This window comes from Ictidomys tridecemlineatus, chromosome 13, assembly GCF_052094955.1.
Source record: "Ictidomys tridecemlineatus isolate mIctTri1 chromosome 13, mIctTri1.hap1, whole genome shotgun sequence".
Classification (NCBI taxonomy): domain Eukaryota; kingdom Metazoa; phylum Chordata; class Mammalia; order Rodentia; family Sciuridae; genus Ictidomys; species Ictidomys tridecemlineatus.
Genome location: NC_135489.1, coordinates 93614988 through 93630251, shown reverse-complemented (window position 1 = coordinate 93630251; position 15264 = coordinate 93614988). Strand labels below are relative to the sequence as shown.

Genomic DNA, 15264 nt, shown 5'->3' with positions numbered 1-15264 from the left:
CAGCCATTCTTGCCTGGCTTCTCATCTTAACCAGGAAAAGCATCTAACTTCTCCCTGTTAAGCATGATGTTAACTGTAAATGATCTGTAAACATTCTGTAAATGTTTTTTATTATTTTGAAGAAATTCCAAATTCCAAATTTGTCTGATTTGATGATTTTTAAAAAAATAATTAATGGCTGTTAGATTTTGTCAAATGTGTTTCTGCAACTATTGAAATGACCATGTGATTTTTTAATTTATTCTGTTGATGAGATGCATTACATGGATTGATTTTCAAATATTGCATACTTAGAATAAACCTCACTTGATCATGGTGTATAATTCTTTTTATGCATTGTTGGGTCCAATTTGCTAATACTTTGGTCAGGATTTTTGCACATATCTTTTTAAAAAATTATTATTTTTAGTTATAGATCAACACAATACCTTTATTTTATTATTATTATTTTTTTATGTGGTGCTGGGGATCGAACCCAGTGCCTCATGCATGCTAGGCAAGTGCTCTACCACTGAGCCACAACCACATATGGCCTTGCACATATCTTTATGAAAGCTATTATTCTGAAGGTTTTATTTCTTATGTCATTGGTTTTGATCTTAAGGGTAATTGTGGACTTATGAAATGATTTAGGAAACTTCTTTGTCTCTTTTTTTCTTTTTATTCAGTTTTTGACCCAAAGTCAACTTTTTCTAAAATAGCTATTCCTGCTCTCTTTTGGCTTCCATTTACATGGAATATCTTTATTAATCCCTTTACTTTCAGTCTATCCATGTACTTAAAGTTAAGTGAGTTTCCTGTAGACAGCATATAGATGGTGCTTGTTTTGCTAAGCTACTCTATGACTTTGGATTGGGAAATTTTAAAAATTTGCATTTCAAAGTAATATTGATCTGTAAGAACTTAATAGCATCATTTATCTACTTGTTTTTGGTTATGTTGTTGATCCTTTCCTCCCTTCTTTCTCTATTGCTTTTTTCTTTTTCTAATTGATTTTTTTTAAAAAATAAATGACAGTGGAATGCATTACAATTCTTATTACACATACACAGCACAATTTTTCATATCTCTGGTTGTATATAAAGTATGTTGACACCAATATTTGTCTTCATATATGTACTTTGGATAATGATGTCCATCACATTCTACCATCCTTGCTGATCCCCTGCCCCCTCCCTTTTCCTCCCACCCCTCTGCCCTATCTAGAGTTCATCTATTCCTCCCATGCTCCCCCTCCCTATCCCACTATGAGTCATCCACCTTATATCAGAGAAAACATTCCGCATTTGTTTTTTTTAGGATTGGCTAATTTCACTTAGCATTATCTTCTCCAACACCATCTATTTACCTATAAATGCCATGATTTTATTCTCTTTTATTGCTAAGTAATATTCCATTGTGTGTGTGTGTATATATATATATATATATATATATATATATATATATATATATATATTTCATGTTTTTTAATCCGTTCATCCCCTATAGGGCATCTAGTTTGGCTCCACAGTTTAGCTATTGTGAATTGTGCTGCTATAGACATTGATGTGGCTGTGTCCCTGTAGTATGCTGTTTTTAAGTCTTTTGGGTATACACTGAGGAGAGGGATAGCTGGGTCAAATGGTCATTCCATGCCCAGATTTCCAAGGAATCTCCATACTGCTTTCCATATTGGCTGCACCAATTTGCAGTCCCAAAAGCAATACATGAGTGTACCTTTTTCCCCACATCTTCGCCAACACTTATTGTTGTTTGTCTTCATAATGGCTGCCATTCTGACTGGAGTGAGGTGGTTTCTCAGAGTAGTTTTGATTTGCATTTCTCTAATTGCTAGAGATGATGGACATTTGTTCATATATTTGTTGATTGATTGTATATCCTCTTCTGAGAAGTGTCTGTTCAGGTCCTAGGCCCATTTGTTGATTGGGTTATTTGTTTTTTCCGTGCTTAGCTTTTTGAATTCTTTATATACCCTAGAGATTAGTGCTCTATCTGATGTGTGAGGAGTAAATATTTGCTCCCAGGATGTAGGCTCTCTATTCACCTCACAGATTGTTTCTTTTTCTGAGAAGAAACTTTTTAGTTTGAGTCCATCCCATCTATTGATTCTTGGTTTTAATTCTTATGCCACAGGAGTCTTATTAAGGAAGTTGGGGTGTAATCCCACATGATGGAGATTAGGGTCCACTTTTTCTTCTATGAGACGCAGGGTCTCTGGTTGTATTTGTAAGTCCTTGATCTACTTGGAGCTGAGTTTTGTGCATGGTGAGAGATAGGGGCTCAATTTCATTTTGTTGCATCTGGAGCTGTACCTTCCAGCCCCTTCACCACGCTGCTCCAAGGGGTATCACTCCTGGAAGTGTGTGTGCACCTGCTTAAAGCCCCTTATTTTAATATGATCTGGGGGAAACTTACAGATGCTTATTCCCTTCTGCTCCCAGAGCTCACAAGTTTAGGACAGAGTCTAGTAGGAGGCAGCTGTAAAAGTTGGGGTGCTTGATGCAGGGCTGAAACCATGGGAGGACTCAGGGAGAAACAGGGCACTGCATAAGTTTTAGCCCCTCCCTCTCTGCACGGCTTGAAGTAAGAAGCCCTGGACACACCTGTGTGCCTGCTCACAGCCAGCACTTTTACCTGTGGTCTAGAGACATCGCATCTACATTGTCCCCTCTGCTCCCAGAGCTGGGAAGTTTTAGGTGTGGTCCTCTCCTGTGGAAGACAGAGATGTTGTGTTTGATATGTAGACGCCTAGGAGGGTTCAGCCGGCCTGGAGTTATTGCTGGGGCAGTGAAGCCTGGAGATGCCGACCTGCTTCCCAGGCTTCTAGCTAGTCAGTGCATGTCTGCCCTGTCACTCCCTGGCACACGTGAGAAGCCAGGCCACCAAGTAGCCCCTGGAGCAGTTTATTGCACCAGGACGACTTCAACGTTTATTATAGAGTAAGTTGGAGATTAATGATTTCATCTGTTTTTTTTTTTCTTTTTTATTGAGAGCCTTTATTTCATTTCTGAATATCATCTTAACTTTGCTTTACAATTCTTATTTTCAGTCTTAAAGATGTTGTTCCTCTGCATTCTCATCTGTGTTGTTTTGGTGGGAAATAAGAAATCTGCTGCCATCTTTAATCTTGTTTTTTCTGTTGTTGTTGTTGTTTGTTTTTGTTTTTTTTTTTTTTTTGGTACTTAGGATTGAACCCAGGATTGCTTAACCACTGAGCCATATCCTCAGCTCCCTTTTAAAATATTTCATTTAGATACAGGATCTTGCTGAGTTGCTAAGTACCTCAATGAGTTGCTAAGGCTGGGTTTGAACTCGCAATCCTCCTGCCTCAGCCTCCTGAGCCACTGGGATTACAGGCATGCACCACTGACCTATGTGATGTGTCTTCCCTACTCTTGCAAAAGGGCTTCTCTTTATCACTGGTTTTGAGCAGGTGATTTTGACGTTCCTGCAGAAAGCAGGTGCTGAAGCAAGAGCTTCCTTACAGAGGAATAAATGAGGTTTTTCAGTCCAACTGGTAGGAGCAGACACTCCTCCTGGCCCCATGTGAGTGTCGAGTACTGTTCTTTTGAGTCCTTTTGAGGGGTCCTCTCTCTGGCCTTAATCAACCCTTCACTCCCTCTGCCTTCAACTCCACAGCTCTGGGCTCCATCGGGGTCCTGTCTCTCCAGGTAGCAAGCTCTAGCAGGGGGCACCTCACTGAGCCCCATCTTTCAGGGATCACGTTCCTTTGTTTCCTGAGGTCTGTGTTTGGAAAACTGTTGCTTCATCTACTTTGACACTGTTAATGTTGTTTCAAGTGAGCAAGTATATTCAGGGCCCTGTTCCTCATCAGTGCCAGAACTCACAACCAGTTACCAATACTATTCATTCTGAATTTCACCGATTGACGTACAGTTGCCATACTTTGATAATTTTACCTGTAATCTTTGTTACAAATTCTTGCCCCATCTTCAGTGGATTTTATTCTAAGAGGCCTTTTCTTTGCTCAAGTCTCCTTTTCTAACGAAGGTGTCATAAACTGTATGTGAATGTTCCGTGTTCCTTGGCACGTGAGCAGATCATCAGCTCTTTGCTTTCTTACTTGGTTACGTCCTAAAAATTCCAAGTTTTCTGAGAACCAAAGTACTTTCCAATTTCCAGATATGCTTACAGAATTAAATATGGATGATCTGATTTTTAAAAATGTTCTTTCACATGTGATTTTGAAGTTTTCCAATTCTGTTCACACACTGCTGCCATTAGCGTAATGCCTACGCAGTACCGTAAGGTAAGCGTCCCCTTCCCAGTGGTCAACACTTATTCATGTATAAAACACCCACGGGAATCCCTGCAAACATGTCCTGTTATCACTCTTACTCAAGAGACCAAGCAATATCTCACCTGGAGTTGCCCATTAATTGTATTCACCTATGGGACACCCCTGTGTCCCATAGGTGAATACAATTTTGCTTTTGCCATAAACTTTACATATTGAAGGGGAGGCTAAAAGGGTAATTTTTTTTTTTGGTACCAGGAATTGAACCCAGGGGTGCTTAACCACTGAACCCATCACTATCCCTTTTTAGTTTTCACTTTGAGATAGGATCTTACTAATTTCTTAGGGCCTTGCTAAGTTGCTTAGGCTGGCTTTGAACTTGTGATCCTCCTGCCTCATCCTCCCGAATTGCTGGGACTACAGTAAATGCACCAAGCCCAAAAAGGTAATTGTAATTTTTAAAGGGAGAATGAAATACATCTAAATTAACTGCTATATATCTGAAAAAAAAAGACTAATGTTATTCAGTAATAAGACCAACATTTTGATGGTTAATTCAACTATAGCAATACAAGAAAACTTTAGGGATAAAATGAATCCTTATGAAGTTAATTTTTGTTTAAGGGTGAAATTTGCATAAGCATGAAGAATTTCAAAACCTATTTGCCCATCCTTTGGAGAACATTCTGTAGCTCTTCCTTTCCTAGTGAAAGGAAACCTCCTGCATCACTAGGCACCATATGCGTTAACGGACACTTGACAAATTGCAATCTGTTAGAACTGTTGACAGAAACAAAAAGTTAATAAAAGCAAATCATATGAAACAAAATAAGTAGTAGCCCTAACGTGGTTGTGAATCTCTCTTTAATGATAATTATGCATAGGTGTTTACTGTGGAATATTAAATTTTTATAAATGTACACTGGCCATTCAAGAGAATAAATGTATTGGCACAAAACCCTTTGAAACCACAAAGAGTGCTCTTTATCCATTATTCATGTGGAAATTGTGTTGGCAAACCTCATTCTACAGTGCTGCAAGAAATTATAGAGCATCAGGAGGCCAAACTCTAACATTTAACCATGCCCTTCCTGGGAAAAATAATATTTTGAAATGTCCTTTAGAGCCAAAGAAGAGTGCATTTGCTTTGAGATAGAAAGTCACCTGGTGACAAGAAAGCATTTTATATTAATGACTGTTAGTCTTTGAAAAAGTTCTTAAAGGACATGGGTTTATTTTAATTAATGACAATGTGAATAATTTATTGAACACTTACTATATATTTCAGGTAGTAGTTGGCCACTTTGCATAAGTTCTTCTCAAATAATCTTCACAAACTACCCAGACGAGATATAATGTTGCTCGACATAAACACATGAGATTTGAGGCCTAGAGAGACCTATCGTCTTGCTGTAGGAGAGACAAGCAGGTTTCTAAAGTTCTGGTGCTTTATCTCCAGACCATCTTATTCCCCAGTCACAGGGTCCCCTAAGTATCAAGTGAGACCAAGTATTCTGTCACCTCAGGGCTGCTTTGTTTATTCATCTTTCCTCTTTTCTCTCTCTCCCCCTCCCCTTATACTCAGGGGAAGTTTCTTTTAACCTTTGGGACAGAAGATGCATATGATAAGTCGTCTGCAGAGACTCTTATTTAATATTCTTAGAAAATTCCCCACAGGTGACCTTCATGTCCCCTCTGTCACCACCAGGAACGTCGGATGTGATCCCACATCCTGGGTACAGCCCCTGGAGCTATCTGACTTGGCCGAAAACATTTTGTATCATACAGAGAACAAAACTTTCCCCTTCTTTGATATTTTATGAGAATTTTGTGCTCACATTCATTATTGGACTGAGAATAAAGTTGCATGTTTTTGTGTAACGACTAGGTTTCTCCGTGCCCTGAGTCCTTATGAAGCCACCACCTTACCTTGGCCAGCCGCCTGGACCCTGAAAAGAAGGGCATCAGGCTAAGTGTGCTCCTTGTGCCCGCTTGTGTCTCTGCCTCGATGTGCAACAGCAGAAAGTGTGGCCGACTCCACGTGCACAGCCTGTCCTCCCGTCTTCTACTGCCTACTCAATGCCAGCTTCTAGACTGTGCCTCTGTAGTGTGTGTGAAAGCCACAGCCAGTCCTCCCAGGAGGAGCCGACCCCACAGTCCTCCCCACCACACGGAGACCTGGGGTCCAAGTGGCTCTCTAAGGCACCCAAAGCTCCTTGGCTGGCAGCACAAAGTGCGCTGTTCCCCAGACTCAGAGCTCGTTGGGGACGGATAGGAATTCCCTGCCCCTGCTGCAGACAGAACAGCTTCAGCCCCTTTAGACTCAGAAACTCAGGCTGCACGGCGGCTGCTCCAGTCCTGGGGCACAAATGCAGGCAGATCTGAAAGCTCCTCCAGGTCTGTGTCCGTTGATTCTCCTCCTTTAAGAAGGAACAGTGTTTCCTTAGAGCCGCGGTCAGCAGAGTGAAAAGGTGTCCCCAAAGCAGGGTGCCATTATTTCAGCTGGACGTTTCACAAGGACAACGCCTTCCTGTCTTCTGGGAATGGCCTTCTGCAGAGACTAACCGAAGGGTCAGTTTACTTCCGACAAAAGTGGAGCATGAATAAATTCATCTCTGACATCTGACTGGCCCCTTTCTTCACCCTCCCTGGTCCCTAGCTCACCCCTCCTCTGTCTCCTGATCCCCAGGCTCAATTCAGCTGATCTCTCTTATATTAAAGTTTGTCTCCCACATTAAGGAAACGATCTGACATCCACAGAGATTTCATGATAAATATTAGCCCAGCTCAGTGGTGGAATGTTGATTTACTGAAATCCAGGGTGGCTTTTCTATCTCCTAAGATCACATTCTAATTTTGCCACTATGCCTCCTCCTCCTCCTCCTCCTTCTCCTCCTCCTCCTCCTCCTCCTCCTCCTCCTCCTCCTCCTCCTTCCTCTTCTTCTTCTGTTAGAGATTTGTTGTTATGTAGAGTAGTTGGGTTCATCAACAAACTCATATATGCATAGAGTTGGATTTCAGCTCACAGTCCTCTTCTTTTCCTTCCCCTCCCCTGTTCTCTTTCCTCTACATCCTAGACATCCTTTCACTATTTGTTTATATTTGATTGGTTCTTTTTACTTATGCATAAAGGTGAAATTTCCTGTGGTGAATTTATATACACACATAACATGATTTTTTTATACCTTTATTTCTATGTGGTGCTGAGGATGGAACCCAGGGTCTCACACGTGCTAGGCCAGCGCTCTACCGCTGAGCCACAAGCCCAACACATGATTTTTAAGGAATTCATTCTGCATTGCCTCCCCTCTCCGACCCCTCCACTCTGCCTCTCAGGCTCCTTCGTGTGTTCTACTGATCTTCCCTTTATTTTTTATGATACCCTATCCTTCCCTCTCCCTTTCCTTCTTTTGACTTAACTCAAGCAAATAAGAGTAAATATTTGACCCTTGATTTTCTGAGTTTGGCTTATTTCACTTAGCACGATATTCTCCTTTTCTATCCATTTACCGGCAAGCCCACTTATTCTATGTAGAAGATTCATCCAGATTTTGGATGAAGAATTATCTTTTCATGCAAAAGAAAACATTGGAGAGAATGTTTTCTTTGATATCTGGACCCCTATGGTGTCTTTTTGTAGCAGTACTAACGTGATTTGTTGTTTATATAAATATGAAATCAGGGAGTTTATAGAGAACAAGGCTCCATTAGATAGCTATGCAAATTTTTACCACATAGCCATTGATTATTATTCTCTCCTCTTCCTCCCATTTCTTTCCAATTAGTCTGGGATGAGAGACTGGGAAGGAAATTTCAACTTATTTACCATTTATTTTATATGTATATTTTAACCTATTGCACTTTGGAAGGATTAAATTTTTAGACCAGTTTGTTGATGTCACAGAAAAAATAACTATATGATGTTTTAGTAAAGAATATTTCTTTTTATAGTTGAGCACAACTTACTTTCCCAATTGGTCAGGAACGGTGAAAATTGTTTTCTTAAAATATTGATGGATGTCAGAAAAGCAGAAGGGAGGCCGCCTCTTTCTCTGCTCCGTGGGAACATCGATCTTTCCGTTCTGTGAAGAATAAGGAAAGGTAAGTGGGCTCAGGTGACTCCCCGATGCTGCAGTTAATGAAAAGCTCCACTTGCGGCGCGATGTTCAGCCTGATTGATCTTCCCTGGGACCAAAGCAGGAGGAGAGGGGACTATTTGGTATCAAAGTTCTGGTTCAATTTCTGGATGTAGAATGACTTGGGCGCCTGAGTTAAAAACAAAACAGAACTCAGGTTCACCCTCCACCCTCCACCCTCCACCCTCCACCCGCTGAGCCTCCATCACGGAACACTCCTCCACAGCCTTGGATGCCTGTCCCCGGGGTGTGCGGTCCTTCCCTGACCTCCCGCTGTCCCCTGCTGGCTGACGCCCCCTGGGGTTGGCCACGGAGAGACCCCTGCAGGAGTAGGAGGGGCTGCCAAGTGGGGCTCAGAGGGCCTTTTAATCCTGCGACTGCCGCTCCCTCCGGGAAGTCCCTTGGTGGCAGCGGCTCTCTGCTGTCACTCTCCTAAGGGTGCCACACACGTGATGGGGAATGCTAGGGTTTGGACGAGGGTCCCCAGCGGGCCATGGGTTACAGGACCAGGGAGTGGTGCTATTGGGAGGTCACAGGACCTCTATGAGGTGGGGCCTTAAGGGAGGTCCTTGGGGGGGGGCGTGACCCTAAAGGGGGGGCATGACCCTGGGGACTCTGGTCTCCCAGACTCTCTCTGCTTCTCGGCTCTTATATGATGCGAACCCTTTGCTCTTCCTCCCCATCCATCCATGAGGTGCTGCCAGAGACCCAGACTGCCTGATCTTGGACTGGATCCTCTAGAACTATGAGTCAAAACCAACCTTTTCCTCGTTAGAAGTGAATTGTCTCCGGTGTTTTTGTGATAGTAAGGGGAAACTGACTTAAAACGTCAGAGTGGAGTCTGCTTTCTACCTTGACAAATGCAGGAGTGTAATTTTAAAAACTGAATTAATATCACATTAGGTTGCTTAGGAAAAATATAAGAAAAAAGTATTCTTAGAGATGTGGCATCCTTGTAAGAGTAGACAGACTTTTCCCCCTTCCTTTGCTGGGGATGGAACTCTGGGCCTATGTGCCCATCAGGATAGCGCTCTCCTGCCCAGTTACACCCGCAGCCCCCACTGAAAGTGCTATTAGAGCAGCAAGAAAACTGACGTTTTTGGTGTTCTCATTCTAATTTTTAGAACTGAAAGTTGAAGGATATGATGGATTCCAGCTCCAATTGGAATGCATGTGGTACGTTACTAAGATGAAATTGCAGAATGAGAATCAGCACGTGGCAAAATTACATTGAAATAAAAGACGCACAACCTCGCGCACAGGGTTGGTTGTGTGTGTTTGTGAAGAAGAAAAGCAAAAATTGCAGGTTGATATTTTGTTGTTTCATTCTGGGTCCGATTTACAAGATGACTTCCAATTTCTGTTTTTATCTCACTCCAGGCAATTAATCTGCCAATCAAGATTTCACATTTATAATAGAAGGGAGATGAGTGGAGGAGAGGAAGGGGGGAAGCAGGGGGAGGGGAGAATCAGGAGCAGGGAGGAACTGCAGAGTGAAATTGAGGAATCGTGCTGTGTACACACAAGAATATGCCACAGTGGATTCCACCTCTGTGTATATCTATGGAGCATGAATTAAAAACACAAATATTTTTACATACTGCCATATTAGTGACTGTTGTATTCTGCTACCTTTCTAATGTATGAAATATGTCAAGAGCTTTGTAATGTTGTGAACAACCAATTAAAAAAAAACACACACACAAATAGGGAGAAGACCGGCAGAGTAAAGGAAGCAGGGAGGAAAGAGCAGGGCAGTGAGAGTAGAAGTACTGAGGATCGTAATGAAGCAAATTATATTCCATACACGTATGACGTCAAAATAACCCCACTACTGTGCATAATGCATTAGTGGACCAATAAAAAGATTTTACACTTATATTTTTTTCTATAATGAAAGAAGTGTAATTTTCATAGTTCTTGTGCAAAAGTAATTTAAGCAAATCTAATTAATAATTCGTGAATGACTTCTTAAGATTTTTCTGTATGATTATGACATTTGAGTTCATTTTAATGAAGAAAAAGGCTTTCAGGAGTGATTTGAAAGATGATTTTATGAAAAGAAGACCAAAAAGTACACACAGCTTTCATTCCTTTGAGACACCTTCTAAACATTTAGTAACTCATTTCTGGAATCTCGCGGTGGTACTTCTAGGGAGTGTGCCCACCTTCTGCCTGGGCTGTGAGTTTAGGAAGCACCGGAAGGGGAGGATCCTGGTCCCTCCTGTCCCTGCCCTGGCACACGTGACGCTCAGGATGAGCTGCTCCTGCAGGGAAGGCTGGAGCTACATTTACAGTTAGACTTCTAGAAAGGCCAGAGCTAGGGTGAGGGGAGTAAGCATTCGTCTCCGGTGCAAATTTTAAGTAACAGTAATCAAGATAAATAATGTTTTAATGCAATGTTAAAATAATAAAATGCACCCCCAACAAAACCCCCCAAATGAAAACCCATGATGAACAAAATAGCAAAATGTTAAATGAATTCAGTATCCATCCCGCACTGAGCTTCCATTCTAGTCTGAATCCCAGCGAAGCCCAAGTGTGCGCCTTCGCAGGAGTCACGCTGCGGAGGGAGTTCTCTCTGCTTCATCTTTTGAGCAGAACAGGAACCGATTTCCTCTGTGTTCCCTGCTCTCCTCTTTAGATGAACCGCCCAGTGATAGCATCGGCTCTGAGCACCTGCAGCCAGAGGAGTGCGCGCGAGGCCAGGGCTCTGCGCCCCAGTGGGGAGGAGCCTCAGGTGTGTGGCCGCGGAGGGCGGCGCGGGGGCGTGGGCCGGGCTGCCGACTCTTCCCAGGCGCGCGGTGCCCCTGCCACCTCCGGGGCGCGCCTGCCACCACGGCTAGGAGGCGCAGCCCAGCGCAGAGCGGTGGAGGCGCCCGAAGGCCGTGGTCCTGCGAGCGCTGCAGCGGGGCAGGCGGCTCCTCCCGCGCCAGCCGGCTGCGCGGGGCGAGTGGGAAACCCAGAGCCGCGGAGCGCGGGAGCCGGGGCAGCGCAGGGCGTGAGCGCAGGCGACCCGAGCCGCCGCCGTCCTCGCAGCCGCGGGCGCCGAGCGCAGCGAGCATGGCTTCCGCCCGCACCTTCTTCCAGGTGCTGCTGCTGCTGCCTCCGCAGACCTGGAGCTCGGCAGAAGCGGGGAATCCACGTAAGTTCAGCGAATGCTTTGCTACTTGGGCGAGGCTACCTGGAAAACTTTGTATTTTCATTATTGGTGATATTTGGACTTGAACTTGCAGGGCATGCTCCTGAAAATAAAGAACCTTTAAGGAAACCTAGTCAATTGCAACCTGAAAAATAGAATTTTTTTTTACAGTAGACTTTCATCTTGTGGAGGGAGTTTAAAATATATGACGAATATTTGACTTTTTATCTATATATTTGAATGTACATTGAGAACGTTTTTTTATAAAACTGAGAGGAACGTGGCAATAAGGGATTAGCCTACAAATGCTGTCTTTTTTTTTTTTTTTTTTTTTTAGGATTGTAGCACCTCAGGAATTAAGTCTAAGAGGGAAATAATTTGGCAGACATTACATCATATTGCATCAATTTAGATGTTAGCAGCGTACAGTTTTGCAGACGTTGGCAGCTTCAGAGTTAAGGTGCTAATTAACTCATGCGCTACGGGGATGGAGCACCTGTAGGTGAAGCTAAATTTTAGAACACAAATTTAATAACCTGCCGCTGCTAGCTCGAGGGCCGTGCCTTGCTAGGGAACTTCATTTCTCATAGTAGAAAGTTGTTGCTTACAGACAAAACTTAGTCGTTTAAGTGATCTTGAAAATTACACTTCTCTGGATGCTAATATTTTACATTTTTAAATTTGACATTGGAAGCCTTTATTAAAGAACGGGCTATATTTGAATACGATGCTAATATTCCGAATACTTCAGCAGAACCCAATGCACCCATATTTTATCATACATTAAAATATGTTAAAAGTATTTGCTCGGATTAAATCTCTTCCTAAAAGATATTTCCTTTGTTGATTAATTTAAGACAGCCCAGAGATCAGAATTTTGAAAATATCTTCCTCCTTGTAGTAAAATCACTTTAATTTTCTTTGATTTTTCTTTCACTGGAATCTCCCCAGTCTGAGTCTCCAGCTTCTCCTACCAAAACCTCCTTTGAAACGAGCAGATCAGTGCTGGTGGCTATGCTCAGAAATTCAGATTGCTGCAGGAAAGCCAGAGGTAGCTTTCAGCGGTTCGCCTGAGCCGCCCTCAAGAAGTTTGTCGCAGCTCAGTGTTTTCCTGCTCTGAAGCCTCACACCAGGGCACATACTGGCACAGGTGGCCCGAGCACCCTGCATGGCCACGCTCTCCTGCTCCTCTAGGAAGGAGTTCCTGATTCTTTGGTCACATGTTGTACCGTGTTTCAGATTCAGCTTTAATTTGATTTCGTGATAAGTCTTTGTCAATAGAGCAGGGATGCAGGGATGTTTAGGTCAAATCAAACTCTTTAGGTCCTGCAATGGAAACCGCTGCTTTGCTTAAACAAATCCAGAAATGAGAAATGAACTCTTTACAGAAAGGGGAGTAAAGCAACCCAGCCCTGGGCCGGTAGACTGCAGCACTAACATCAGCCACGAGAGGCCGCTCTTGCCACTCACTAGCGGGCTTCAGAAGCCTCCCCTGGAGGAAAGTCCAGCAGTAGTGTCCAGAGGAGAGCCTGGCACCAGCTTGCCTGGTTCTGTTCCTAGGCGATGGCACTCAGCCTGCAGGATTAGTTGTTGATGGTATTTTGCTTGGAATCCAATGGAAGATTCAGAGTCAACAGGAGTCGGGCTGCTCCCTTTCACCGTGAGCATCCTTCTTGGAAGAGGAGGGGGCACCTGAGATGAGCTTTGAGGAACCCACGTGCGAATGTTCAAAACGAGCTCCTCACTCATCTTGGTCTGGCCGGTCCCTGGCCGACACTGAAAACCCCAGGACTAGAGTTTTTTCAGTCTCCTTTTGTTGAGAGTTTTAAGATTTTCATATTCAAAGCATTTTCATTCTTTTTAAATTGCCTTTTACAAAGAATAATTGTTCTAGATAAAACTATGTAACTAACAAAAATGAAAACATCTTGAATACCAAGAAGAGAACAGTGAAGACTCGTGCCAGGCTCCTCCTGCAGGCCCTGGACTCTCCAGAAGCAGAATCAGCACCACCAGGGCAGCCAGGGCATGAAGTGAGGTCCTGGGAAGAGCCAGCCAAGATCTGGCCTTTTAGGGGTTCTGGATTTTTCACTTGAAAATTAGTTTACCTGGCAAGTGAATGGGGAGTTTCCATGTTGGGAGGATTCTGCCTGAAGGGGATTATTTTCTTAACTTCAATGATGATGGGCTTGCGTTCTTCTTCCTGCTTCTCTTTCTTTTCCTGTATTTATCCTGTATACTCTCCATGTTTCTGGAGATGAAATATCTAGAATGGATTGCATTCTTTGCATTTTAGGGTAGTTCATGATACTATAAAATCTCTGAATGAGTCACCTATTTCCCTGAACTCAGCCATGGTCATGACATTTTGAGGGCAGACCCCCAGAGTTCTGCCTTGTCTTTATGTCCTTTCGTCTCTTGTTGGTTCTCTCACTTGCTACCAAGGACATGAACACACCTCTGCAGGTTACAGTCACCCGAGTTCTGTTCCCAGGTCCCTCTGAACACCAGGACACCGTGGAGGTGGCTGTGCAGGAGGATCTGACTTCCATTGGACCTTACGTTAATCAAAATTGTGCCTAATAATGAGTGTGATTTTTTCTCAGCATTCATATTAAAGTTGTTTTCTTCTTGTTGTCATTTTCTCTCCTGTCTAAGTGTGGACGAAAGGTCACCGATGGCTCTCACCCAGCACCCAAAACAGTGGGAAGAATGCAGAGAACAGTGCAGCTCTGGGCACTGATCTCAGGGATGTGTAATCAAATGGTTGGGTGAATTTTATGGAAGTGCCTGTAACTGGTAAAACGCTGAGTTAACAGCTTTCTGTGTGGCTTTTCAGTGGACTCATTGATTCATTGCTTAGCTGCACACACTTTTACTTTTAATTGTTTCTTTTTTTCCTATGTAGTTGTTATTTTTTCAGGTTCACCAGCCTGGCTGGGAGAAGAAGGGCAAACCTAGCACAGAGTTTGTGGTTTAGGAAGGTGATTCATTCATAAAGCGATACTGTCTTGGTCAGCTTTTTTGCTGCTGTGACTAAAAGACCTGGCAAGACCAATTAGAGGAGGAAAAGTTTATTTGGTGGCTCAAGGTTTCAGAGGTCTTGGTCCATAGACAGCTCACATCCAAACGATAACAGATTTAGTGATATGTGTCAGGAAGAGTGCCTCATACTGTAGGTGGGTAATTATTTCAGCAGATGCTTCAATTTGGACCTTTCAGTAATACCATTAAGAAAAAGAATCTAGATAAGTAACAGACTGTTCAATTTAGTGTCCAATGGGGCACCATAAAAGATAGAGTCTGTATTGTCTTTCTTCTTTTCCCCCAAACTCCATACCGATAGACTTTCTGGAGCATAAGCAGTCCATGTAAATAATAATCACTTCCGAAAAGTGAATTTGACCATGAAGAAACCCAAATTACTCGTTTTTCCTCTTCTTCTCTCCTCTTTTTGAACGACTCTGTCACCAATGTATTCAATGAAGCTGAGCAGAGAGGCATTCACACTGGGTAAGGAGTGGTCGAGGACCGTGGTGCCTGGTTCAGACACCTTCTGCAGGGTGCACAAGGTACCACAGAGTGGCAAGGGTGGGCCTTGGGGGAGACAGTGCTGTGTGACCTTCAGCACATTGTCACAGGCTGAGAAGGGTGTGGAGGCAGGCTTTCTGATTACAGGAGCCTAAGAAAGCTTAACTTTAACTAAATGCTACCCATGACACTGCACC

At 43.2% G+C, this 15264-nt stretch overlaps 1 protein-coding gene and 1 non-coding gene across 5 annotated transcripts in view; one reads left to right on the top strand and one right to left on the bottom strand.

Annotated features, from left to right (window-relative positions):
- Positions 1 to 454: 454 nt before the first annotated feature.
- Trnaa-agc (transfer RNA alanine (anticodon AGC)) lies at positions 455 to 527 on the bottom strand. The gene has a single exon. It is a non-coding gene; the product is annotated as a tRNA-Ala (tRNA).
- Positions 528 to 11005: 10478 nt separating this feature from the next.
- Positions 11006 to 15264, top strand: part of LOC101968704 (contactin-associated protein-like 3) — a 202562-nt gene continuing 198303 nt past the window's right edge. For 3 of the 4 annotated variants that reach the window (XR_013429916.1, XM_078030583.1, XM_078030581.1), the window contains exon 1: positions 11051 to 11539. Coding sequence is in view for 3 of the 4 variants with exons in the window: in XM_078030583.1 (XP_077886709.1) it covers positions 11458 to 11539 (82 nt within the window). In the remaining variant the exon portion in view is untranslated. Of the gene's footprint in view, positions 11540 to 15264 lie in introns of all 4 variants that reach the window. The other variant, XM_078030582.1, reaches the window with a different exon arrangement.